Source organism: Anoplopoma fimbria, chromosome 6, assembly GCF_027596085.1.
Source record: "Anoplopoma fimbria isolate UVic2021 breed Golden Eagle Sablefish chromosome 6, Afim_UVic_2022, whole genome shotgun sequence".
Classification (NCBI taxonomy): domain Eukaryota; kingdom Metazoa; phylum Chordata; class Actinopteri; order Perciformes; family Anoplopomatidae; genus Anoplopoma; species Anoplopoma fimbria.
The window spans coordinates 23,802,752-23,829,047 of NC_072454.1; the positions used below are offsets into that span (position 1 = coordinate 23,802,752).

General features: G+C 40.1%; 2 protein-coding genes across 2 annotated transcripts; one reads left to right on the forward strand and one right to left on the reverse strand.

The window, feature by feature from the left end:
* Positions 1-1,191: 1,191 nt before the first annotated feature.
* Positions 1,192-10,297, forward strand: opn3 (opsin 3). The gene is made up of 4 exons (XM_054599682.1): positions 1,192-1,606; positions 4,367-4,686; positions 8,475-8,726; positions 9,137-10,297. Exons 1-4 carry the CDS (start codon positions 1,288-1,290, stop codon positions 9,407-9,409), a joined length of 1,164 nt encoding a protein of 387 aa, XP_054455657.1. The 5' UTR covers positions 1,192-1,287; the 3' UTR covers positions 9,410-10,297.
* Positions 10,298-11,018: 721 nt separating this feature from the next.
* On the reverse strand, positions 11,019-24,874 carry LOC129091969 (kynurenine 3-monooxygenase). Its single transcript, XM_054599681.1, has 15 exons — positions 24,765-24,874; positions 24,373-24,442; positions 24,069-24,166; positions 23,319-23,408; positions 22,726-22,774; positions 21,245-21,332; positions 18,099-18,264; positions 17,914-17,985; positions 16,212-16,333; positions 15,620-15,767; positions 15,479-15,536; positions 15,316-15,398; positions 13,639-13,740; positions 13,490-13,549; positions 11,019-11,984 (listed from the first exon to the last, which is right to left on the reverse strand). Exons 1-15 carry the CDS (start codon positions 24,822-24,824, stop codon positions 11,838-11,840), a joined length of 1,413 nt encoding a protein of 470 aa, XP_054455656.1. The 5' UTR covers positions 24,825-24,874; the 3' UTR covers positions 11,019-11,837.
* Positions 24,875-26,296: the final 1,422 nt, after the last annotated feature.

The window sequence follows — 26,296 nt, forward strand, 5'->3', positions numbered from 1 at the left end:
AGTCTTATTAGAAGTGCCTAAACCTTGGCATATATGTAAATAGAGAGAGAGATTAATTAATATATATCTATGTTATTAATAATTACGTCACATCACTGTCTTTGTCGAGTTGAAGGCTACATCGATCAGACTTTGGTTTCGAAATAAAAGTGTGAAATATCAAAGTGTATGCAATATTAAATGCAGGTAAAAATAAGCTACTGCATCAAATGTTATTTTTATTACATCAGGAGCCCTCTGATATAAACATTTCTAAATGTTCATTATATGTTCAAGAAGTACTACCCTGAGCCTTCCTCGTAGCACTTATTGAATTCGTATCAGTCCGCTGCACTTATTGAATTCGTATTTGTTTACTGCACTTATCCTATTAGTAGTATTTTGTAGCACTTGTTATATTCGTATTGTTCGTCTGTTGCAATTATTGTTTTCGTAGTAATCTGCCTCTGCACTATACTTTTGCTCTGGTTTATGCTTTAAGATGCTTGTTTAAGAAAGGAGATGCACTTATGACTTCTGGTGACTAGTAGTTCTCTTGAATACCTATGTTGAATACACTTATTGTAAGTCGCTTTGGATAAAAGCGTCTGCTAAATGACTGTAATGTAATGTAATTGTATTCGTATTAGTTTGTTGCACTTATTGTATTCGTATTAGTTTGTTTCTTCACTGTACTTTTGCTCTGGTTTATGCTCTTAGATGCTTGTTTAAGAAAGGAGACTTCTGGTGACTAGTAGTTCTATTGAATACCTATGTTGAATACACTTATTGTAAGTCGCTTTGGATAAAAGCATCTGCTAAATGACTGTAATTACATTACATTACAGTCATTTAGCAGACGCTTTTATCCAAAGCGACTTACAGTCAGTAGTATATTACATATCATTCACCCATTCACACACTGATGACAGGCTACCATCAAGGTGCCACCATCAGACTCTAACTAACATTCATCATCCAGTCCACACCGATGGCAAGCCTTCAGGAGCAACTTGGGGTTAAGGACACATCGACTGCTGAAGCCGGGTATCGAACCACCGACCCTCTGATTGGAGAACTACCTTGCTCTCCACACGTAATGTAATGTAATGTAATGTAATGTTCTGATTTCAAACGCAGTTATATTATTTGAAAAAAACGAGTTTACTTTGGAAGTATAGCCGGAAATGCCACTCTAACAATCTGTCCTGTGTGACAGTCGCACACTGACCCAGTTCTCAGTGAACAGTGTCTGGTGTACAGGGTGTACAGCGGCACAATGCTGTGCACCGAGTTCTTCTCCAAGCGATGAATCCTGCCAACGAAACCAGCCCGGAGAGAAGCGAGGACCACTCTCTCTTTGCCGTCGGTACCTACAAACTTCTGGCTTTCACCATCGGGACCATCGGAGTGTTCGGCTTTTGCAACAACGTTGTGGTCATCATACTCTTCTGCAAATTCAAGAAACTGAGGACGCCAACTAATTTACTGCTGGTCAACATAAGTTTGAGTGATCTGCTGGTTTCTGTCATCGGAATAAACTTTACTTTCGTTTCGTGCGTCAACGGTGGCTGGATCTGGAGCCGAGCGACGTGCACCTGGGACGGCTTCAGCAACAGCTTGTTCGGTGAGAGAGATGGAGCATGGACGTGTGATTATACTAGCATGTATTTCACATTAATACATGCTGTCACCAAAAAACTTTTCGGTAAAATACTTCCAAGATCTCTCACTATGGGCATAAATAATAATCTGATACAAACGCAGTCTTATATCATGTAATTACTTTAGAGAGACAGAGATGAGCTCATCCAAAAGATACAGATCAATATACAACGCATGATTATTATTATTAGTCACATTACTATCCCTATTTTCATGGCTATAATTCTACTGTGATAATTGCTGCTGTTATTATAAGTAGTCTTATTATATGAATCATTTATGTCATATACATTGAATGTGTTGTATCTCTGTTATGCTGCTCATTCTGTACACATGACATCTATTGCATTCTGTCCATCCTGGGAGAAGGATCCCTCCTCTGTCGTTCTCCCAGAGGTTTCTTCCTTTTTTCTCCCTGTTAAAGGGGTTTTTAGGGGAGTTTTTCCTGTGAATGTGAGGGAAGGACAGAGGTGAGGGAAGGACAGGATGTGATGATGTGAGGGTGTAAGGACAGAGGATGTGAGGGTCTAAGGACAGAGGATGTGAGGGTGTAAGGACAGAGGATGTGAGGGTCTAAGGACAGAGGATGTGAGGGTCTAAGGACAGAGGATGTGAGGGTCTAAGGACAGAGGATGTGAGGGTCTAAGGACAGAGGATGTGAGGGTCTAAGGACAGAGGATGTGAGGGTGTAAGGACAGAGGATGTGAGGGTGTAAGGACAGAGGATGTGAGGGTGTAAGGACAGAGGATGTGAGGGTCTAAGGACAGAGGATGTGAGGGTGTAAGGACAGAGGATGTGAGGGTCTAAGGACAGAGGATGTCGCACAGATTGTAAAGCCCTCTGAGGCAAATTTGTAATTTGTGATTCTGGGCTATACAAAATAAACTGAATTGAATTGAATTGAATGAAAGAAGCATATTCAATAAATACAACACATTTTTGAAATGCTTTTTCTGTCAGCATTTGGATTGTTAAAAAACAGTTTGATCCTTTAGCAAGTGACGTGCTGCAGTAAAATCAAACGACCCTGAATGCATCCCAATTAAATACTATTTACTTACTTTTTTTAAATGTAAATGAGCACATTGTTCAGGTCATTGATCTATGATGAGGAATGTTTTTTCATCACCTCCATTGCACCTTTTTTTTTTTCTCCATTTCACTGTAACATGATTGTCTATTGAGTAGCAGCACAAGCGTTTTCAGCAGTGATGTGTGGTTAAACACTCAGGGTCATCACCAGGTCCCATCCCTGTAGGAATCCAGCGGAGGATGGATGTGCGATAATGAGCTCAGTAGAGCAGCAAAACCTCAAGCTTGTGCTGCTTATCAGCAAAAAAAAAATTGCATATTGTCCTGTAAGTGACATTGGCCTTTTTTGCACATGTTCTGAAGAACACGTTTTCCTGCCTCTCTCATGTGGAAACACAGTTGGCAACGCTGACTTTTTAATGATCTGGTTTGCATTGCAAATACACCACAGATGAGATTTTCATATCAAAAAGTGTGCAAAGTAAGTGTTTGTACGTCCAGATTTAAGGTTGATGTCCGTAGTCAGGATAAAGGGAGGTCTCCTTTCATCACTGAAATGAGCTCGAGCAGAAAGGACCTGGCGTCCTGCTGCTTTGGACCAGAAGATGATGGGGATTTAAATTATAGTGACACCACATTTTTAAGTCCCACTGCTCCTCCCTGGTCATTCACAGAACAGTGCAGCAACTGAAGTTGTCCATATGTACTGAGTGACAGTTTCTTACATGTTAGACCCCCAAGGTCACACAGTTAGCCGTGGTACGATTTAGTAGGAACATCACAAATCTGGAAAAAAGCCGGATTCCCTGCACCTGATAAACAAGAGTACAAAAACAAATCCCATAGCTTTATCTGGGCAGTGGACTAACATGTTGTAATCTCTCCTTCTCATCACATGTATTACCCAGAGGAGGTTGGTGTCAGTGTGCCAGATATCCACAAACACACACACACACACACACAAATGGGGTCACAGAAATAAACCCTGGAAACTGTGACAATGCATGTCCGTCCTGCTGTCTGAAACTCTAGCTGGGTAGCTGTGGCTCAAGCTGAGTGCACAAACCTGAAACAAGTCACCGAATACGGTGTGTGTTTGTAGTTTGTGTGTCTGCTCATTGACACTCTCCCTGTGTTGCTAATTAAGAGATGAAATTACAGACAGAGACTAAAAGGACATAGGAATATGTCATTGTATAGATATGTAGGTTGTGTGTGTGTGTGCGTGTGTGTGTGTGTGTGTGTGTGTGTGTGTGAGCGAGAGAGAGATGCAGGATCATTGTTAGATGCTATACTTTGACTCTGGCTTGCAGATGTGGAAACAAAATGATGCACAAGATGAAGATAAGATAAGATAATCCTTTATTAGTCCCGCAGCGGGGAAATTTGCAACACGAGCTACAGCAATCTGAATACAAGACGCACACACCTTTAGAATGAATGCAGGCTGTGCAATGCAGGTCTTAGAGGTGTGTGTGGGAGGAGAAAGTCTCTTTCTGTGAGTCTTCAAGGATTCATAACAAAGAGCTTGAATGTGATGTTCAGCACCAAGATACACATGATTCTGTTTGTCCATAGAGCAATGACTAGCCTCTGACCCAGATCCTACAGCGAGCGCCCTGCGTTACTCTCTCTCTCTCTCTCTCTCTCTCTCTCTCTCTCTCTCTCTCTCTCCTCCCTCTCCTGCCAGGCATTGTCTCCATCATGACTCTGGCGGCGCTGGCCTATGAGCGCTACATCCGGGTGGTCCATGCCCAGGCGGTGGACTTCCCCTGGGCGTGGCGGGCCATCGGCCACATTTGGCTGTACTCCCTGGCCTGGACCGGCGCTCCCCTGCTGGGCTGGAACCGCTACACACTGGAGATCCACCGGCTGGGCTGCTCCCTGGACTGGGCGTCGAAGGACCCCAATGACGCCTCCTTCATCCTCCTCTTCCTCCTGGCCTGTTTCTTTGTGCCCGTGGGCATCATGATCTACTGCTACGGGAACATCCTCTACACGGTGCAAATGGTAGGTCATGCTTTTTCAGTTGTTTGGATATTTATAGCTCATTAAATAGTTAGACTGATAAACAGAGTGAATTACATAGACTTGTAAATGGTGGGTTGCTTATCCAAATATTTGGACCAAAATCAGGGAAGGAAACATTAAAGATGGCTGGAGAAAGTGACGATTATGCTACTCCCCCACTAAAAGTTATGACTTAATTCATTTAACTCCATCTTGGTCCATTTGAGCTCATGAGTCATACATATTTAGTGTTAAAAGTGTTTATTTATTTATTATTAAATCTATTACATCTCAATGTTACACTTGAACCGATTTCTATTTCTATTAAGTCAGAGCCTCCATTTCAGCCTAAATTTCCTTAACAACATAGCTACATGTCAACATTTGACTTGTATATATTGTTGACAACTTTTTTCTTTTACCAACAATTCAGCTGCTTTCAGTGGACCACATCAACTGACATTTCAAATGCCCTTCATTTTTTGCTTTTCTGCAGACAACTGCTTTCATCTCTTAGGCCCAGATCACAGCGAGACGCTATCTAGTTAGCCGTTCAACTGTTAGAGAGCTACAGAGTATGTGAGAGGGAAGGGGGAATTCATATCACATGTCATGATATATTTGTATACTGTCTTTAAAACAGAGAGAGAGAGAGACCACATTCCATAAATCACGTTTGACCAGCCAGTGGACCACGCAGCCCCGCTTCAGGAGCACTACGCTGTTTTATTGACACGGTTTGCCAAGAAGTTTTTGAAGCAGCGCCTGTAGCGAGGCAACTCTGTGTGATCAGCCCCTGAATCTACAAACGGCAGTTCAGCTGCTTTAAAGGGAAACTTTTCCAATTTTGAAATAACTTGCAATGTGTGTGGTGTGTGCGAAAACCTGCTCAGTTAACAGCGAGGGTCGGCCGGATGACACAACTGTCGAAAGCTAGTTAAAAATCAGCAAAGTTTGTGCCACTTCGAACCCTTCTTCATGAAATAAAACTGGCTTGACCTCCTACAACTTCCACTGTTCATACAAAATGCATCCAACTGCTTTCAGCACTGTGGCCAACACTTAAGATGCCATTGGCTTTCAGTTTATACTAATTATATACAAATTTATTCTAGGACGTCCACTTCAACTAAAATCCAGATTAATCCTAACACCCACACTGTGATTGACATTTCAACTCCTATCAGCCTCCTTTTACTTCATCTTCACTCAACTTATACTTTGATTGAGACTTTAACTTTATTCATTGCTTACACTTAAACTGAAAATGTAGCTTCTCGATTTATTTCAGTATTTGTCATTTTGTATTTCAACTGCCTCTTCAACTAAATCTGAAAGGGCCAGCCTGCAGCTTTTTGGCAGAAATGGAATGAAAAATCCATTCTATTTTTTCATTAATCACCTGTAATTAAAAATCTCTGTGTTTTCGGTAGCTTAGAATAAGCCCTTCATATCTACATAGGGACTGCACTCTTTCTACAGTAGCCCAGAACAGACAAACCAAACACTGGCTCCAAAGATAGCCTTTCTCATTTTTACGTTACCTTCAGGCCACCGTAGTTCTGTGAGCGCAGAACTGTGGTACCGCCAGCCGCCGTCTGACTTTTGTTGCTCCTATAGTAGTGTTGTTATGGTAACGATGAGGGAGGAAAACAGCACTCTTAGAAAGGGAGGAGTGAGTGAAGGGGTACACAGCTAAATGCCGCCAAATCGTACACACAGTCCCTTTAGTCAGTTACATAACTACGTTTTTTGTCACTAAGTACATGTAGGTTTTCAGAAATGTAGTCTTTTCTATTTACAGAGATGAAAGAAAGCATTTGAAGAATGCAAAATTAAATATCATCAGGGTATTAAAACTATCAGTCTGCACAGATTCAAACTTTAAAGACGCCTCTGGGTTTTAATTTTAATGAATAGAAACTCTTTGACATTCACTGACCAAGTGCTGCCTTTCACTGTACTTTCATTAAGCCCTTCTATTTTTATCATAATACATATGCCATTGTGCCTTCGGGGGGTTTGTCCTGTACAGATAAAATCATTGGAAAGCTCTTTGTTCCTTGAACCTGTGCTTCAGCCTTTAGGTGTCAGTGAAGACAGTCTGGTAATATATGAATTGTGAGCAGGCTGTGAGTATGAGAGTTAAGCATTTGTGTTCATGTTAATGATTCCTCCCCCAAAATTTTTGGGAGCCCCGAGATCCTCTAAGCCTGTATCTTCTTCAACTGTTTGTACCTTTAAGTTTGAACACAATAGTAAGTAAGCAAACGTGTAAATGAGAAAAAATAATACGCAATTTTAATCAAATGCCCCAGATGTCCCTCTGCATCACCGTTTGGTACAGTCGCTATCTTTCCTTCCTTTTGGTATTCACAACTTTGTAGGGAGTGTGACCTCAGAGGGCTGCGAGGACTCATTGTACGTCACAGCGTATTGGGAGATGATCCGAAAATCTTCAAAGGGAAGTACTCTGAAGTCAAAAACTCTCACTGCAGATGTCTGAAAAAACAGGGTACCGGAGAACATTACGATGGAAATAGATCATAATAAGAAATGAGGGAAACAAATAAACACAGACCTTGTGGATTCATGAATATAAATAGATGTTGCAGTGATTCAATCAGATGTCTTGAGGGAGTCTAGAAAATGCTCACCTCTTTATCTTTACCGCGTCATCAGACACAGGTCTGTTTATTTAGGCATTAGAATGTTACCAAGAGTATGGTAATAATGAGTTATAGAGAAGAAGGTGAAGCAGTTTAATTCTCTTAAATAGAAACACACTCAAGTCAGGTGTCTTTGTTTTGCTAAAGCTGCTTTAATGAATGATTTAAAGCGAAACTATGTAACTTTCTATAAAAAGTCCCTTTTACAATTGAAAAGTCAGATAAATTAGCAATAACATGCACTGTTTCCCAATTCACTATACTCTGCTACAGCCCAGATTGGTTTGGTATGACCAGTAGCTTATGTTAGCAAACTGTGGGTAGGTATTTCACTTCACTGACTTAATGACTCATCCCCACTTATCCTACTGTTACACTGCGTTTTTTCGCATTTAGCATCATCCTATAATTGTTATTTCTACCCACAGTAGGTGCTCTTCAGCAAAGGTTGCATAGTCTTTATATGGATCTCCACGTTAAACAGCACATGCAAAGAGTGAAGACGGATATCATTTGAACTCCATTGCAGTTAGACAATGTGCAAATTAAAAAGATCTGTACATTTGTGCTAGTTCCTGTTCAGCAGTATTGTTAGGTTACCACTTCTGTAGTTTTTCTGGCCAACACAGAAGTGCCAAAAACTGCAGTTCCTCAAATTCAGGCCACTAAAGCAAGTCGATCCCCATAGAGCCCTATGTTAAAATGCCCAACTTTACAGCAGAAATAAAAAAGTTTATAGCCTGGTATGTTTTTTGTTCCAAATCCGTGAGCAAAACTTCGAATTTTTGTTGCGGAATTTGTCTGCAGTTTTTAAAAGTTTTTAAATTGAAAGTTGCATAGGACACAAATGCAATGAAGGTCATCTAAGTCAGTTGTTCCAAACCTGGGGGTCGGAAGGGGTCACAAGATCTTTAACAGGACAGGAAAGAAGATGAGAAACATCTATCCAACCAAAATAATGGGCCGGCTTGTCTCCTATCCTCACATGTTCTTTCAAATCATCAAACATTTGGACATATGATCCAAACCAGCAACAATCTGGTCACAAAAAAGCCCGTCCAATTATTAGACCAACACCCTCGCTCATGATGGCATCTTATTCTCCCCCTTTTCTTGTAGCTGCGCTCCATCCAGGACCTCCAGACGGTCCAGATCATCAAGATCTTGCGGTATGAGAAGAAGGTGGCCGTGATGTTCTTCTTGATGATCTCCTGCTTTTTGTTGTGTTGGACGCCCTACGCCGTGGTGTCCATGTTGGAAGCCTTCGGCAGGAAGAACATGGTCTCACCCACGGTGGCAATCATCCCCTCAATCTTCGCCAAGTCCAGCACGGCCTACAACCCCCTCATCTACGTGTTCATGAGCAGAAAGGTTGGTAGTCCTAAAGCTCTGTGAATAATAGATTTTGAAAATTACTTTTTTATGTATCTATTCTGGGTCAATTTAAAGAACTACAAACAAGAGGACATCAATAAACTGTGCACCTCCTGTTGCTCTGAGTCACTGGTGGGGATGGGGTCAGTGAAAAGTTTCAACCGTCATAGCAGACCCACGTTTTGAGATCCATTTCAAAATGAGAATAACATCTGCATCATAGTGTCATACCTTTTTTCTCATTGTCCAAGATTTAATATGTGTTGAGTTTGTAGGAATTCAATTATCTCTTACACAAGTCTTAGTTTGCTGTCGTCCCATGAGGCTGATATCCTGTGTGTTTGACAGGATGCTATTTCATCCTCTTACTCACCCCTCTGCTTCTCCCCCGACTCGCCCTCCCACAGTTCCGCCGCTGTTTGCTGCAGATGCTCTGCTCGCGGCTCTCCTGGCTGCAGTGCAGCCTCAAGGAGCGCCCCCTGGCTCCGGTCCAGCGGCCCATCCGACCGATCGTGGTGTCCGGGGCGTGCGGCGGCAGGGACCGTCCCAAGAAGAGGGTGACTTTCAGCTCCTCCTCCATCGTCTTCATCATCACCAGCAATGACTTCCAACATCTGGACGTGACCTCCAAGGCTCGAGAGTCCTCGGAGGTCAACGTCTTTCGAGTGAGGCCGTTGTGATCCATAAAGGGGCGGGACTTCTCAAGCCCCACCATTCAGTATGCCTTACATGCCAAAACCAAACCGAAATAATCCTGTCTGAACCTTCTGGGACATTTTTGCGTCCACACACAGTTACATGTTACGACTAGTTGTAAATATCCAATTGTCAGCCCAAGATCTCAGCGAAACCATATTTCCTGACAGTGTTTTGTCTCAGCGGGTAGTATGAAAGCGTGACATCGTCAGCTAACATCAGCGGTGGTGATATAAGCACATAAAGATGTAGTATGAGATATGTTTCTCTTAGATAAAGCATCACACGTATTCATCAGACATGGCACAACTGCAGAACTGTGTGGGTTTTTTTCAGAGGCCCGCTGTGTTTTCGTGTTTGGATCTACATGTGAAAGCAAATGTCTTTTTCGTTGGTACTCAACTGCAAGAGTCTAAAAAGGAAAACAAGCCTTAGCTCATTAGCCATAGACCATAATACATTGTTGTGTATGGATTTTAATAAAGAGATCCTATTTTAGCCTACCTAGCTTGTGTACCTTATCTCATTTCAATGAAAAATCTCCAGTGTGCCGAGAGCAGTGTCTGTGAAATGACATTCAGTGGACTCATATGTATGAGGACTACAGGGGTGTAATTAGATGAGACCTCCTTTCATAACCTCCTGGGCTGTCAGCTATGAATAGACTTGATGAATGGATGTCCATAGCTGATAAAACCCTTTATCAGTGAGGACGTGTGATTGAGTGGTCTTTGTTTTTACACTCTTCAGATAAAAGAAAAGTTTGATATTATGGAAAATAACTTTTGTTTGGTTTCTTGCTTTTCTTTTAACTAAATATAAAAAACAACTCACTCAAAATAAGCATCCCCAAAATATCAATCTATTATTAGAGAGGTACAGCACAATGAAACATGTTTTTAGAGCTGCAAACCAAGTGATGTGATTGTGATGAATCATATCAATGCTGGTTTTGTTATTGACACGCCATGTACTGTTTAAAATCAGCCTTTAACTTGCAAGCCAATACTGATATAAAGTGGACCGGGCAGGACTTATCCATGAAGTGTATCTGAAACTGGAACGTTAACGCCCTCTGAGCAACTCTTGTCTAACATATTTCACGCCCAATTTAAATAATTAAAAAAAAATTGGTTATTATCTACTGTGATAGGCTGGCGACCTGTCCAGGGTGAACCCTGCCTTCGCCCATTGACAGCTGGGATCAGCTCCAGCACCCCCGCGACCCTTAACTGGATAAGCGGTTACGGAAGATGGATGGATGGATGGTTATTATCTAAAAATAGCTTTTTAAAATCAATGAAAAAGAAATCAATATTTTCTGCTCTGAAACTGGGGGGTTGTCCTCTGAATGCTCTGAAACAATGCCCAATCGTTGGATAATTTAATCGTGCGGCTTTTCCAGACTTTCCAAATTTTATTGGACTGAATTGATCAAATTGGGATAAGGAAACAAGCCATTTTGATGATGATGTGTCAATGTTGTGTTCGAAGACTTGTTTAAGCTGCCTCCAGCTGTCCTAAATCAGCCATTCCAAGGACTGGTTCGCGACCTGAGATTTTATATAAGGGTCGCAAAATAAATTAGCCGAATTTCTTCCATCATCTTTTATTCAGCATTTATATTTCCGGAACACAGTTGAGCCACATGAGAGAGCCTGAATGTTCATATTGTTCTGATAATTGCAGCCCACTTATAACATTTAATCTAATATGAAAGGCTAGCCCACATTCTGTTAGTTTAACTAATGACTAAATGCCTAAATGCATTTATTAAATTCTATAAATTTGTATATGTTCTCAAGAACACATCCAAAAAGCAAAGCAGTGATTTAGCAAGCGCATATCTGTTGAAATGATTGTTTTAACTGTTCAAGATAGTATAAGGTGACAGTCAAAGGGGTCAGGAACGTTTATCTTCAGACAAATTCACTCTTCTCAAGTAAGAAGTTTTATAAACACTGGCCTTATTTTAACCGAGTTGATATTGTTCTCCCAAAATAGTCCCGGTATAAACTAGCTGAAGGTGAGAGGGATGGAGCCAAAGGCCAAATAAACATCTGATTGTATCTATGATCTGAGGGAACATTTATTTGCAATTCATGTATAAGCATCTACGTAAACTTGTACAGCACGTACCCCAGCCCTGGCCAGAGGGTTTAATACTGAAGTTTTGGTTCTCACAATGCAAATTGTGCAAATAATGACGGTGGCATGTATCAGTCAAACGGCGATAAAATGTTATGAAATCTTATAATCAATCATCATGTCTAGCAAAAAGTTATGATGATCATTATCTTGCCAGGCAGAGCCTCTCATTGTATTTAATTAAAGGGTTTAATCATGATCTAATTAAAAAGTGGATCCTCTCAGTTCTAATGACGCTTTGCACTTGCAGATCAGAGCCTGTGTTCAGGGGGTCCAGAGGGCCATGAGCCTGTCCCACATTTTCTCAGCGGGGACGATGAGCTTGCTGAATTCAGGAGGGTTTTTAATGAGCAGGTAGGAGCCTCCCAAAACAGCTCCAGTAGCAGTGATCAGCAGACCACGGTTTATCACCTGAGAAAATACAAAAAACAAAATACACATAAAAACAAAGCTACAATTCAGCGTTTTGCACGCAAACTTTTTTAATTCCTCACACATTCACATTGTGGGTTAATTCCATTTTGAGGAGCATCAGTCTCACATCAGAACTGCAAAGAAAACGGCCCCACATGCTTTACTTTGGTTTAAATGTATGCGTCCCAGAGTTTTTACATAATTTCGGTAAATGAAACTGACATGTTACTGTATTGTTATTAGGTACTAAAGGGACATTGAGGCAGTTGTAAATTTGTACAATTCCAGTAAATTAATCTCAATTAGATGCTGGTGTAACCTATACAATGTTTTATTCAGTATCAGCTGGACATACAAAAATGTAAAAATGTGTCTACAAATCATACATTCATACAATACAATGCAAATAAATCAAAAAAAGTTGGGTATAGAGTTTCCAATAATAAACAAATATTTACTTTGGGTTTAATGGATCTTTATTTATTTATTTTTTTAAGATTTGAGCAGTTCTTTAAAAGGAATGCCTCTGGAAATCAACAACTTTTCTCAAATAACTCCCTTAACATGAAGTCAATTTTCCCCTGGTTGATTTTCAAGTTAAATTGACATGACAACGTGTGGACAATTCTCTCAAAATTTACTTTTACTGGCCAGATGGATGAAAAGTGATTACAATTCATCAATTTCTTGGCCATGTGTGCTTTCTGCTAGTTGTTGAGAGATTTCAATCAAAACAAACAAAGTCAACCTAATGGTTGCACTTCAGGGAGAGTCAGGGGATCACTCCAGTCTCTAGGAGCCATCCTCTGGGGAACATGAATGTCAGTACAAGATGTCAATCTGAAAACCCACACCTGTTGTTAGCTTTAAATCAGGCTAAATTACAAACATCTGACCTTTTTAACATAATACCTTTTTCTTACAATACATATAGCTGCTTTTCGGGGATCTGTTTTTTCACCTTATAACTATAACATCCTCCGTACATTCAGCTGGGACACAGACCATCCAGCAGCAGACTCAATATCACACTAATTACTTTGTTATCAATTATGAATGCTGCTGCTCTTTTCTTCCCCCCACACAGAGATAATTTTGTCCTTTTGCCCAGACATCCCGACGGGTTTTCACAATTTACAAAAGGAGGCTGTGAAATCCCTGCTGTGCTTCTGACCATTAGTGCAGAAATCATCAGGACAGTTCAACACAGCGCCGGAGGACTAACCGACTCATTGCAGCCCAACGGGAGAAGTCAGAAACTTTATCTTTTTCTTCGTGTAGTAAAGTTGTGCGTTTGTGTTAGAAGAAATTATTCTAAAAAAGGATGTAGTTACTAACAACTTTCAAGCTCGGTGCTGATAAAACTGGGACTTCAAAGGAGGCAATAATTACAATACTAAACTGTACAAAGGTATGAAATATCATTTAAAAAGTAAATTGCATTCAGAGAAAATGAAATGAAAGAGTCTAAAAAGAAGACGTATTTTCTCAAAGTGTCTTACTTTGTCTTGCCAATGCCAGCGCTCCACGGCTTTGTGGTACCTTGTCCTGGTGAAAGTGACCTGGAGACAGTGATGGGCAGCGGATGATAAAGACTTTGCGGTTAACCCAGCAGTGTGATAGTGCTCATTTAGTTTGTTAGGGCTCTTACCATTGTGTAAAGTGGAATTATTGTCTTTGGCATGAGGAAGTGGAGGAGGTTATCAACATGTTTTCGGAAAAGGAACCATTTGGAGTTGACATGGGCTCGCATCTACAAAAGCAGAAATAAAAAGTACACGTGTCATCACGGTGAACCATCTGTCCTCCGTATTGTTAAGTCCTAAGATAAATCAAACAGCAGCATCAGAAGATCCAGACCGTCTCCCCCACTCTGCAGTAATGGAGGGTTAAGCTCAAACAAAGTGCTGCAATTTTAAGATCTGTCAGAATAACGGTAGTGCGGAGACCGACTACTGTCTTTTTGAGTTCATGAATCTTAATGGACAAATGGTTAGATAGCTGTCCACTTGTCAGATGTGATGGAGAGCAGGATTTCCACCGTTTTTCGGAGCAATTACACCCAGAACTCGAGCTGACTTTCTTCATTTTGTACATGGGCTTTCCATACATGGCACATACAAACTTTAAAGGTTACTTATCAATACCATTACTCTAATAACTAGTGTTTAAAGCAACATATGTCATTTTCTCCCGCTAGGAGTATGTTAATAACACCAATAACCAAAAACGGAGATTGGTGACGTTGTGAAGTAGCGTGCGATCATGGGAGTTGTTGTCTTCACCTCCATCACCGTCACTGAAGTTTTACCAGTAGCCAAATTATCCGCAGAGGTCTCCTCCTCTCCAAAACAAATGGATCCGGTGATTAAAACTGGTAAGAACACTAAATATAGTAGTTTCTTGTTAAAAAACTACTTTTTTTGGATGCTGTTCTGTGGACACACCATTTGCTCAGCCTGTTTTTCTGATAACTTAAGATCCAGACATCCGATGACTAAAATCCTTCATCCGGCTGAAATACATAGTAAATAACGACCAAGTTTTAAAAAGTGTAATAAAAATGTGGCTTAAAACTCGATTAAAAAGTCAATTTCTGACAATTTCTGAAAGACAACCACAACGCTGACGTGCGCAAAGGGAATATGCCGTCACTGACAGGCCACCAAATGATACGGACGGTCATCTTGATTATAAATATGGATTTCTCCTTAAAATGATTTGAATTATCCAGTGATATGCTCTCTAAGCATTAAACTTACAATTTAAAACACTTCTGCAGGCAGTCAGTCCGGAGGAGTAGCATGCCTGCCTGTTTCAGCCTGTGTTAGCAAGTATACATGTGTTTGGGAAGAAGTGAGCGAACAACTGGATAAATGAGACTTGGCTTACAATTGCTTGAGTTGTGTGGAAGTTTGTAAACGGCTATTTTGATGTAGTTTTGCTTTTATTTCAAATTTGTTTTCAAGAATTCAGGGTAACACGGTGGTAAGTAAGTACAGATGGTGAGGTATTTAAGTAAAAGATCTCAATATTTCTTTCATTGCGGTAACGTTTGTGTTGAAGTCACTACCTCTTTATCTGTTATTTATACTGTTATTTATCTAGCACATTGCACTGCACCTTTACTGCTTCTTTTTGCACTTCTGGTTAGATGCTGAAACTGCATTTCGTTGTCCTAGTACTTGTACTCTGTGCAATGACAATAAAGTTGAATCTAATCTAATCTAATCTAAAACAGTAGCATCAATCAGTTTCCAATAGATACTTGTACCCCACTAAAATGTCGTAAAAAGCTGTGCATTTTAAAGTACAAAAGTTAAATTACTTCAATGTAGTTGTACATGGCCAGGTCTGCAATGGCGTGGTCGTCTGGAACTCGCACTCTGCTATACTCCGGCAGCACAGCACCTGGGCAGATACAGAAGGTAAAACAGACACTCTCATTCATTCTCTGTCCTTTAATCTTTGTTCACTTAAAAAGTACTCACTGAAATCCTCATTGAGCTGATCCATTACTTCTCCAAAGACAATGCAGTCCTCGAAGCCCTGTAAAGCATGAATGGACGAATGAGCCCCCATTTTAATTCCGATGTTCTTTTATCATTCCTCCTCCATTGAGTGCTACTTACAGCGTTCATCCCTTGCCCATAGAAGGGCACCACAGCGTGGGCTGCGTCGCCCATAAGGACGCATTTGTCTCCAATGTGATACGGGGAGCACTTAATAGACACCATGGCCTGCCCGGGCAATCGGAAGTAATCCCTCTTGAGAGCATCGCTGCCAGGCACAAACAAAAAATAAAACAATTACAAACTCCTGTAGGGTCATTCAATTCTACAACAACCAACTCTGGTTTTCTGCTTGCTACAAAAGCATCTGTCACATCTGAATAAACTAAAACAACAATGCTCTGTCTGTCCCACTAAAGTTTAACAGCCAAACAGATGTTTATGCCTGAGCACTGCATATAAAGTCAACCCAGAGAGGAGGTGAGTGGATGACAGCCTCGGGCGTCTCTGCAGCTCACGCCTCCCGCCGTCACCGGCGACATACGGTTCACATCAAATTAAAACAAACCCATGTAACTGTGAGGCTGTAATTTCACACTTCACAGCACGTGTCCGTGGACGTTGCTGATGCTGTTGTTGATGGGATGATGAGAAATAAGAGGTTTTTTTAGGTCCGCTTGGCAGAGAGGGATGAGGTGAAGAGGTCACTCACACTCCTATTAGTGGTATGGCGTCTGGGAAGTATTTCTGGAAAAAGTCGATGACTTCATCGCCTGTGGTGATCTTCTCAAACTCTTCAAATGGCATGAAGAGGGTACAGGTAAATGTCTTGTCCTAGAATTAGAAAACAAACAACAGCGCACAGTGATGTTAGGTCAAGAATCGTAATACACTTCCTGTCAAGTTAAACGTCAAAGTCAAGTGTATAGCATTTAGGGGATCTATTGGCAGAAATTAAATGTTATATGATTAAAGTGGCCCTATTATGCTTTTCCAATTTTTCCCTCTCCTTTCGTGTGTTATATATATTTTTTTACATGTAAAAGGTCCGTAGAGTGTAAAACCTGAAGTCCACGCCTTAAAGGAGTTACCCTCCCCCTCAGAAGCTTCACTTCCATAACATTATGAGGTCACAATGTTACGGAAGTCACGTAAAACTCCTTCCGGCTAGTTTGGCCCTCAAACAACAAAAGAGAAAGACGGAGCTGAAGCTCCGTAGGAAGAGTTTTTTGAAATGTGAAACGTTGACCAATCACAACAGAGTGGGCTAGCTGACCAATCAGGCCAGATTTTGCTTTCTGGAGGGAGGAGCAAGCGCTACAACGGAGCATTTCAGAGAGAGGGTGAGAAGAGGTGCTGCAGGACAGCCAGGATGAGAAAAACAAGGCGAATTATGAGCATTAACGCATGTAAACATGTTGTAACTGTAACTTGAGATAAAAAATATGCACCCGGAAAATAGCATAATAGGGCCTGTTTAAGACCTTTAAGTATGTTTTCCTTTAGTGTATAATTTCCTAAAAATAAGAATTGTGTTTTAGTAACTTAAGAGTGAGCCGTTTGAAACTACATAGGGAGCATGTCCTATTCAATGTGCCGGCTGCCATATTTCTACATTAGCCTAGACTGGACAAACCAAACTGGCTCTAGATAGGGAAATTCTCCTTTTCGATTCGGCCACCGTAGTCTGTTCCACTACAAGCTTGGCAAGCGGTAGAAGTTTCAGCTGGTTGCAATGTGCGAGAGCAACCTCACCGCTAGCTGCCGGCAAAATCCTGCCAATGGTCCTTTGAATCGAGTCATTTTTATTTCCATAGAGACAGACTAGCTGCTGGACAGTCAGTAAGTCGGTAACAATTCTAAGCTGACTGCTTGTTTAACCATCACAAAGTCTTCCCTGAGGACCTTTTAGCACTGTCTCAGTTATCCACAGAAGCAAGGATGCGTTTTTTTTGTTACTTCTTCTCAAACCTAATGCACTCCTGGGAACTAAGGCAGCAACAGTGTGAATGCACTCCAAAGTCTGCTGCCTGCCTTAACCTGGTCTCACTTAATGCAGCAAAACTGTTGCAATGAGTCAGAGAGAGAAGACGCTGATGGAAAGGAGAACACAGACAGAGATGCGCTGTAAAAAGTAGGTTCAGCAGACGTTTTTTGCAGTCTCTGATTGCCAAATAAGTCCCTACTGGATACAAAGCTCTGTAAATGAGGCTAATTAACTGTAATTAATGAGGACATCCCAGGGGTCAATCATGGCCTGACATTGTCTGAAGTGATTATTCTTTTGTCTTTCTGGTTGCCAAGAAATGTGAGGTAATACCCTCAGAAACCAAAAGCTTATTTTACAACTGCAGTTTGAGAATCGGTGAAGCTTTAACACACAAGAAAAAATATGAAATAAAATGCACACTCACCAAGTTGGGCAGGGCGATCATCATGAATGTGTTTCGTGGCCAGATGTGCAGATAGTTAGGCTTCATGGCGAACTGAGGAAAGAAGAACAAGACGAAATCTAAATTTTGCCCAACATTTCTGAGGCTAACATTAGCAGCTTCTCACCCCCTTTAATAAAAGTAAAGGTGCTGTGCTAGGGACTGACCTCTCCGTTGATGGGTGGCATGGTGAGCTCCATGTAGCCGTGGGGGATGTAGGTCTGGCTGTAGTTGAAGCGGCTGCGGCGGAGGAACTGCTTGCGGATGGCAGAGAAAGCTCCGTCACAGCCCACAATCAGGTCTGCCTTGACCTGCTCGTTGGACCCATCTGACCTGAGAAACAGGATAGCAACATGAGAAAATCGCTCCAATGTACGGTATACTGACGGTACGGTATCAAAAAATTTGGTTTGGTTTTTTTACTCTTAGGGGCGTGGAAGCAATGTCCTGCTGTCTTTGTGGATGTTTAGCCTGAGAAGATGTGGTATGTGTGGGGCCCTCAGGATATGTGCTTCGGGTTTGATTTAGTCACAGTGCAGAAGTTCACTTAAAGCTGCATTCTTTTTTTTGGCTTTTCCATTAGTACATTTCAAAATTAGGCCATTGACTATTTCTATTGTAATAAGCGACAACTGAAAATGTGTTTTTTGGGTGGGACTTTTTTTTGTTTTTAATCCGTGCAGATGTTAAAAAGTTCTAAAAATATCTAAACAGCACATGGCCCTCACCCTAACAAAACTTGGGAAGCAAGATTTAAGCTTTAAGATTAATTTTATTGTCCAATAATTTGGATATCATAACAGCTACATATTTTATTGACACTTGGTGACACTTGCCGATGGTTATGACGAAATCTGGCTTTTTTGGATTCAAAGTAATTTCACTTAAGGCATGTTGGTCACTAATGATGGCATCTCATGGCCACTTTGAACACACCCAGTTAACTGTTTGGTCCATCTGCTCATTGACTTTTTAAAAGCTGCAGCAGGAGTCAGTATTTCTGCTATGCCACATGGAGAGGGCTACCTGTCATAGTTCCTGGAGATATTTGGGAATTAAATGTTTGCTCTGAGATCTGACTCTCACTTATGACTCATAAGAAAAATGAAAACTGTGAAACTCAATGTTGCTTACATGAATATATATTCAATATATTCGTCACTCTACCAGCCCATTTAATGATATTTTGCAGAGGACATAATGATGTTTTTATGTGCAATTAATTTAATAACTCTCAACCCCATAGACATGAGTGTAAATCCATTTCAGGTCACATCTTGTATGAGGCTGTTCATCACGATGCAAAAAGGGGTGGAGCAGGCCAACACATGACGCATTACAAAATCTAATTGCAACCTATCAAATAGTGTGGCTATAACAGGTAACTAAAAGATTAATTTGGAGGGCTGTAGTCTAATAAAAAGTTAAATTCAATACTGACGCACAGCTCCTTATTGCGACAGCAGTCACAATCAGGTCTGCATTCATCACATTCTACTCCAGAACACGTAGACTCTTCAATGATAGGATAGTCAGGGCAATACGTACTTTACACTGATTTCAAATGGGAGCTTAAATGCCATTTTGACAATTGTAGCAAAGTGGATATATTATTAGGTCAAATACCTGCTTAATTTTCACATAGAAATTGTGTGAAAATACAAAAATGCGACCAATAAATGTGTAAATTGCAGAGTAAATTTGACAATATGTGCTTTACTAAATTGCAGTGTTGTGAGGCTTGGTGACCATCCTCTTGTTATATGCCTCCACCTCATCTATTTCATGCAGATGGCTATCTCGGAACCTTTCCTGGCTGATATGGCCCTCCCTGTACATTGAATTATACAAGCTGGAGACAGCAAATATGGGCTGTCACAGTTCAAGCAGAGGGTAGAGGGAAGGATGTGTCCTGTGTGAAGTGAACACCAGGGGGACTTTGGAATTCAAGGCACACTTTATGTAAAACATGATTTAATTAAAGTGCATTTAAGGGTTAATTCACTGTGGCAATAACTGCACAGTGACTCATTCTAATTCACAGCTTCAACAAGGTATAAGTCGCACCGCCTGGCATAAAAATAAATAAACAAAAATGACAAAATACACATCTAACGGATTTGTACACGTTTTAGACAAGGCTGAATTCAATTAAAAAACTCTGCGATCAAATTAAAACAGTCCGTGCCCCTGAATACTGTGTTAATAATTCACTGCATGGTCAAGTTAATTCCCAACTAAAAAGACCTGGAGCTGTTTCAGTGTTAATTGGGTTGTAAATTGTGTGTCACATTTAGCTCAAGGACGACCAATTACAAAAAGCTACTAAAAAGTCAAGCAGAGTCTTCAAAGTCAACATGTTTACTGCCATCCCAGACCTCTGGCAGATAACATGTACAAGGACACGTGTGTTAACATGTTCAGTGTTATAACAAAGAATAAAAATGAGCATATCCTCTTTACCCTTCACACACAAACACACACACATATATATGTATGTGTGTGTGTACGTGTGTGTATTACTCATGTTGTGTGGACAGAAAACTGTTAACATTCCATTTTAAGGCTGAATACTGTGTTTAAGTTTAGGGTCCGGCTTTGTTTAGGTCTCGGTTTGGTTAGGTTAGGATATGGTTAAGTTTACGTTAGGGAAGGTTTAGGTTTTGGTTATGGTAAGGTTAGGTTTAGGTTAAGAGACAGTTAGGTTTAGGTTAGGGTAAGGTATGGTAAGGTTAGGGTAAGGTTAAGGTTAAGGTTAAGGTTAAGGTTAGATAAAGTTTAGGTTGGGGTTAAAGCGTAGCACTCTAAACTAATGCTACGAGGGGCAAAGGCACACAGGGACCTTCAATTTTAAAGAATCTTGAACGTCTTATTATTATATTATAGATGGATAAAATCCTATATAAATGTAATAAATCAAAAGGTTTAAATGATCACAGAAACAGGTGAAGGGGGGTCAACAGGTGTCAGTTTAAAAAACAAATCTCCAGACTTCACGGTCTATCTCCCTGCTGTTAAATGAATAAAATGAGGTATGTTTAAATGACTGTCTATGACTTAAAAAACTAAAATAAGATAATACTGTGAGATTTTTTGCTGTAACTTTACGGTTAAAAATATATACATATAAGGTTAGGGTATGGTTAGGTTTAAGTTAAGGTTAAGGTTAGGGTAAAGTTAGGTCAGGTCTAGGTTAAGGGTGACAAGCTAAGCAGGTAGCTGTTGCTGTAATGATTGGGATAAGTCTTGTATAAATATAGAGTGCATGCTTTGACTACAGCGGTGCACGTGAGTAAGACGGGTAACTATTTACCTGGCAAAGGTCATTAGCCCTGTTTCAGGACTCCAATCCTGCAGTTTGTGGTCAAAGTTCAACTTTGTGTTTGGATATGTCTCTGCCTCTATGGGAGGAACATGTTACAAAAGGAGCTTATATCACAAATGCAAGCATATTGTCAACACCAGCAGGTTAGTATGAAAGGTAATATCTTGTTAAAATGCACTGGGGAGCAATAAAATGCAAACAGTTAAATCAATCCCCCGCTAAAGGGGAACGACCACATGCTGATTAGCGCGACTCTCGTAAACAACACTACACAACAGTCTGGTTTCGGGGAAAAAAACCAATGTTTAGTTTGTGACATTCCCAAAATTCTGTTTATCTCAATGTTCAGGAGTCTGGATCGGCCCTGATAAGAGCGACGGCTTTGCAATCGGACCCTTTTTTCAGCACACATGACTAAAGACAGAACAAGTTTGTCACACATTATACAACTATTAGACCAACACATCCCCCAGACGTCCCCTGACACTAATAATTAATATATGCTGTCAGTAAAAGTGCATCAGTGTTCCTTTAAAGTGATACTATACAGTCTTCATTATAATAAAAAGGCACCATTGCTCAAGTCAGCACACTAAGGGGTTGAGCTACCACATCCTTACTATGTCTTTTATGACCAGTAGGCCGCTAATGTTAGCTACATTCACAAACTTTAGGTAGATACTGCAGTTAAATGACGGTGTCCTGAACCACTACCGCATTCATTACTACTCTATTGTGGGATTTTGGACACATTTTGCATCATCACTTTAAGATGTGGTTGCGTGCCATAGACAATATTTTGTTCCATTGAGAGAATATTTTCGGTTCAGCAAAAGTTGTCAAATCTCACTTTTTAAAGTCAGTGATGAGCGGAATGCACAAATTTAATCAATTTAATGTAAATAGAGAGCAAATTCTACTGCTTCTTCTATATTATCAGAGAAGTGGGACTCCTAATGGCTGGCTATGAATAAATATATGAAGTGTATTGCTTCTTTAATGTCTTTTGTCCCGCTTTACAACCTGATATGATTTAAATTTTTGAAAATGTAATCTTTTGAAAAAGATGATATATATATAAACATATATATAACAGAGTTGTTAGAAAGCAGAATCATCCCAAGACGCATTTAATTTATTTATTTTCTCTCTTTCTTTCTGTCCTTCTTTGAAGGCTAAACTTTTCACCTTTTGCTTCTGATGCCTTTATGTAAAACTGACGGTATTCAATTCAAGCTGAACTGTAAGTGTTTCTGAAACAACCTTGTAAGATTGCTGTCATAACTGCTGTCATAATAATATTAGACAGACATGTTAAATAGCCATCGGATTAATGTAATGGGCTGCTTGTCTGAAAGGGAAGTAAACTTCAAGTAAACTTGAACGTTAAATCATCACTTCAATCCATCTATAATTTGGTTAATCTAGCTCACATCCTATGACATTGTGTTGACTGTTAATGGTCTCACCTGTTAGCAGCTGTTTGTTCAGATTGGCTCTGTCTACTGACAGGATGAACTGAAAAGTAAAAAATAATCTGTATTAAAGTGCAATCCTAAAAACAACTACAGCTTCACAAACAGAACTGTCACAGTGTTCATATATAATGGGAGCAGGAAGCCTCAGGAGTTGATCCTCTGACCTGCATTCATGCCTCTGGGTGCTTTCACTGTCTTTCTTGTAATTTTTTGTTTGATTTAATGTTCAAGTCCCTGTGGGAATTAAGCATCAAACCTGCCAGCGATGTAATTAAAAGCCATTTTTAAGACTCACTAACCATGCTCTATTGATGTGTGACATTATTTCAGTTAGACTGCACCAGTTGTCAATTCAACATTTGGCACATCCTCAAGTAATTTCAGTAAATGTACCTCTGCCTATGCACGCATGTTATTTAAATGTCTTATTGTATTTCTATAATTTGCATATTTATTAAATCACAGAGATCTAAAAATAAAACAGCGCAGCCCTTTTGTGAATGACTGGAGTCCCACAACTGGCAATGGGATCATGTTTAGTCATGATAAAATATATGTTCACATTATAACAACAGTCAGCTTACCTGGCCTTTCTTTCCATAGGGGATCTGGGACTGTTTCCCATTAAGGGAATGGATCATTCTTGAATTCATGGGGATCCCCTGGGAGACAATCTGAGGAAAAAAGATTAAAAAGATGTAAACAAATTAAAAATATATTTACTTCAGGATAAATAAGTCTGCATAGTGTTACACTTTGTATTGGCAAAAGCTATGTTTTCAGTCAAAGTTGAAACAGGGTGTCGTGCCATGGACCGTCCAACATGTGGTCGCCAAGCATCTGACCTTGACAGATCACGTGAAAGCCTTGTAAAGCAGGGGCTCGTTTCATCATGCTGAAAAGTCACGCAAGTGTAAAAGGGTCTGATGCAGACTTCTCATGCGTTCAGACTTCTCATGCGTTCATAACTTAATGACGCAAAGCACTGAGCGCTGACGTCAGATGCCAGAATAAAACATCTTGAGTGGACTGAGAGCAAAGAAAGCAAAGTGGACAGGGGTGGCGGCCCGGCCACATATGTAATAATTCATTATTACAAATATAGCTAAACTAAAACAAAAAAAAGGGTTTCCACCAGCTTGCCTTCACCTCGTAGGGGTTTAGTGTGGTTTAGGAGGAATCGTATGTTAACAAGGGCAGGAATAGTGGATGACCCACACATTTATATGCAACCAATGTTTTATCTTTAAGACTAATAAACAAGCAGCCTAGGGTCATACCTGTCCTCATTTCCACTTTAGTAGTCAAACAGTGAATCTATGTGATCTGCGTACCTTGTCCTCCATCCCGACCTGCTTCAGTGCTTGCCGGCCCCTGTGAGACAAGGCCATGTTGATGCTTCTTCCCTTCACCACTTTGGCTTGCCGGATATCTGGCCAAAAGCAAACAGAACGTGTTCATTTGACCTTTGTGAAATTTTGGTTAGCTGTTGAAAATGTTATGTGTTTTTAACTTTTTTTTGTACACTGTTCAGGATCATTGCAATTTTGATGCAAGGGGTCTATTCCTCAGAGAGGGGCATGATGTAACAATGTTATTTTCTTAACAAATAGGTTCTAAGAGAGCTTTGAATACTACCTTCCCGGGTTTCAAAGACTTCCACATCACAGCCTCTCTTGGCAAAGAAGCAGGCATTCAGTGCCCCAACCTAAATGGTGAAGGGGAGTAAGAACAATTCTTTAAACATCAGAGTTTCACAGTCATACAAAACTAATAATCTCTTAAACAATATTAACACTATAGGCTGCATAGCCATAGTTACACAGCATGTAACCTTATTTCCACACTGCTAAATTCAAATCCACGTTTGAATAAGAATATGCAATAAAAAGAAAGCCTTCTACCCCCCAGAAAACAGCCTACAGTCCAACTATAGAAGAAGACAGTCGCCTTGGTAAGGGTCAATAAAACCGATTAAACACAAGACAATTCCAAGAATTTCATAAGTCTCTTTCATTTTTCTTTCTTACCAAACCACCTCCCACCACCACTACTTTTTTCTTGGTTGGTCTGCCTGTTGATTCCTCCATCGTGCTTCAGGTTCTCTGGTGTTCAAACCCTATCACTGTCCAGTTAAGAGTGACTACGATGTGGTTGGTAATGATTATAAAGAGGAGGAGCAAAAGGAGTCCCATCTAAGTCACTCCCTTCCCCCTCAATGCAAACCCAAGGTGTAAATTCCAACCAAGCTGAACCGTCCTGCTATGTAGGGCACACACTAAGTTTTCCTAAAAGCTCATAAAATGATAACCTGTGCATAGTCATTAGCCCATTAGTAGAAATAAAGAAGAGATCATAACAGCAGTGTGAGAGATTACTGTCTAGTGAATGTCACTGAACAAGTGAAGGAATCTGTCGCCATCTAGTCGCTGTGGGATGACAGCAATTTTAGTGGTTATAACTATAACTCATACACACACACACACACAGAATACATAAAATTAAAACTAGAGTATCTAAAAATAAATCAAAAAAGCCTGGATTTATTTTATTTATCATAAATATGATAAAAAAAAAAGTCGTCTTTTTTTCTTACATGCATAATTGTGGTGCGACGTTCAAATGGTCTTTGCCTAAATGTCCAAAGTTAATTAAGTTAATTTTAATGCATGTGTTATTTACCCATTCCCACAGTACAAATACATCTAAATCTTTGTCGATCTCATTGCCTTCAAAACAAAGAAAACAATATAGTGTGTATTGTAGTAACGTGTATTATTCGCTCAGTATTCCCATTATCTTTATGAAATGTCCAGCATGTTTTGGCATTACTTATATACAGTCAGTGAGTTACTGCAGTGGGATAAAAATGGTATTGACAACTATTTTCTTTGTGTAATCTGTATAAATCCCAACAGCATCCAGCCTTTCCAACTCACGTTTTTATCGGTACAGAATTATAAAACAAGCATCTCTTATTTCACCACTTTTAACAGGTATCTGTTTAATTGAACAATCAATTTTCAATTAACAATCATGCCGTTACATTACATTCTTTGGAAAACAACATGAGCAGAACATTAACATGTAACAATGACATTAAGAACACAATTAAGAATATAACTAATTTGAAGCTAAATAAATTAAATGGGATACAATTTTGACATAAAAAACATGAAGTGGTGCTTTTTAGTAGTGTTACAGTCTCTTTGCATTTTTCAAGTTAATACATTTCAGTTATATCTGACTTTACTATTGATACAATTTCTGCATCACCAGTTAACTATACATTATGCCCATTTAGTTTTCCACAAAGAGAGGTGATGAATTGCGTAGTATTCGAATCTGTTTATTTGACAATTTTGCATCAGTCGTGTTAATGTTTCAATGGTTTTTAACTACAGCTGACTGCGTAGGACGGGGCTCTGATACGCTGACCAACACTCCACACGCAGGGCTCCTAATCGATAACAGAGCCAATGACACAACATAAATCCAGAAATATGCTCGATATTTTGCCGAATGCCAGACATTTTAACTTTGATTGTTTAATTAAAATCCC

What these genes read in the sequence shown, in the direction of transcription:
- opn3 (XM_054599682.1), top strand. Translation starts at nt 1,288, where the DNA reads ATGAATCCTGCCAACGAAACCAGCCCGGAGAGAAGCGAGGACCACTCT. An exon ending in CTTCAGCAACAGCTTGTTCG is followed by an intron (nt 1,607 to 4,366) that starts GTGAGAGAGATG and finishes CTCTCCTGCCAG; the next exon opens with GCATTGTCTCCATCATGACT. An exon ending in TCCTCTACACGGTGCAAATG is followed by an intron (nt 4,687 to 8,474) that starts GTAGGTCATGCT and finishes CTTTTCTTGTAG; the next exon opens with CTGCGCTCCATCCAGGACCT.
- LOC129091969 (XM_054599681.1), bottom strand. Translation starts at nt 24,824, where the DNA reads ATGGAGGAATCAACAGGCAGACCAACCAAGAAAAAAGTAGTGGTGGTG. An exon ending in GAACAAACAGCTGCTAACAG is followed by an intron (nt 21,333 to 22,725) that starts GTGAGACCATTA and finishes TTCCTCCCATAG; the next exon opens with AGGCAGAGACATATCCAAAC. An exon ending in GCTGGCATTGGCAAGACAAA is followed by an intron (nt 11,985 to 13,489) that starts GTAAGACACTTT and finishes GTATTTTCTCAG; the next exon opens with GTGATAAACCGTGGTCTGCT.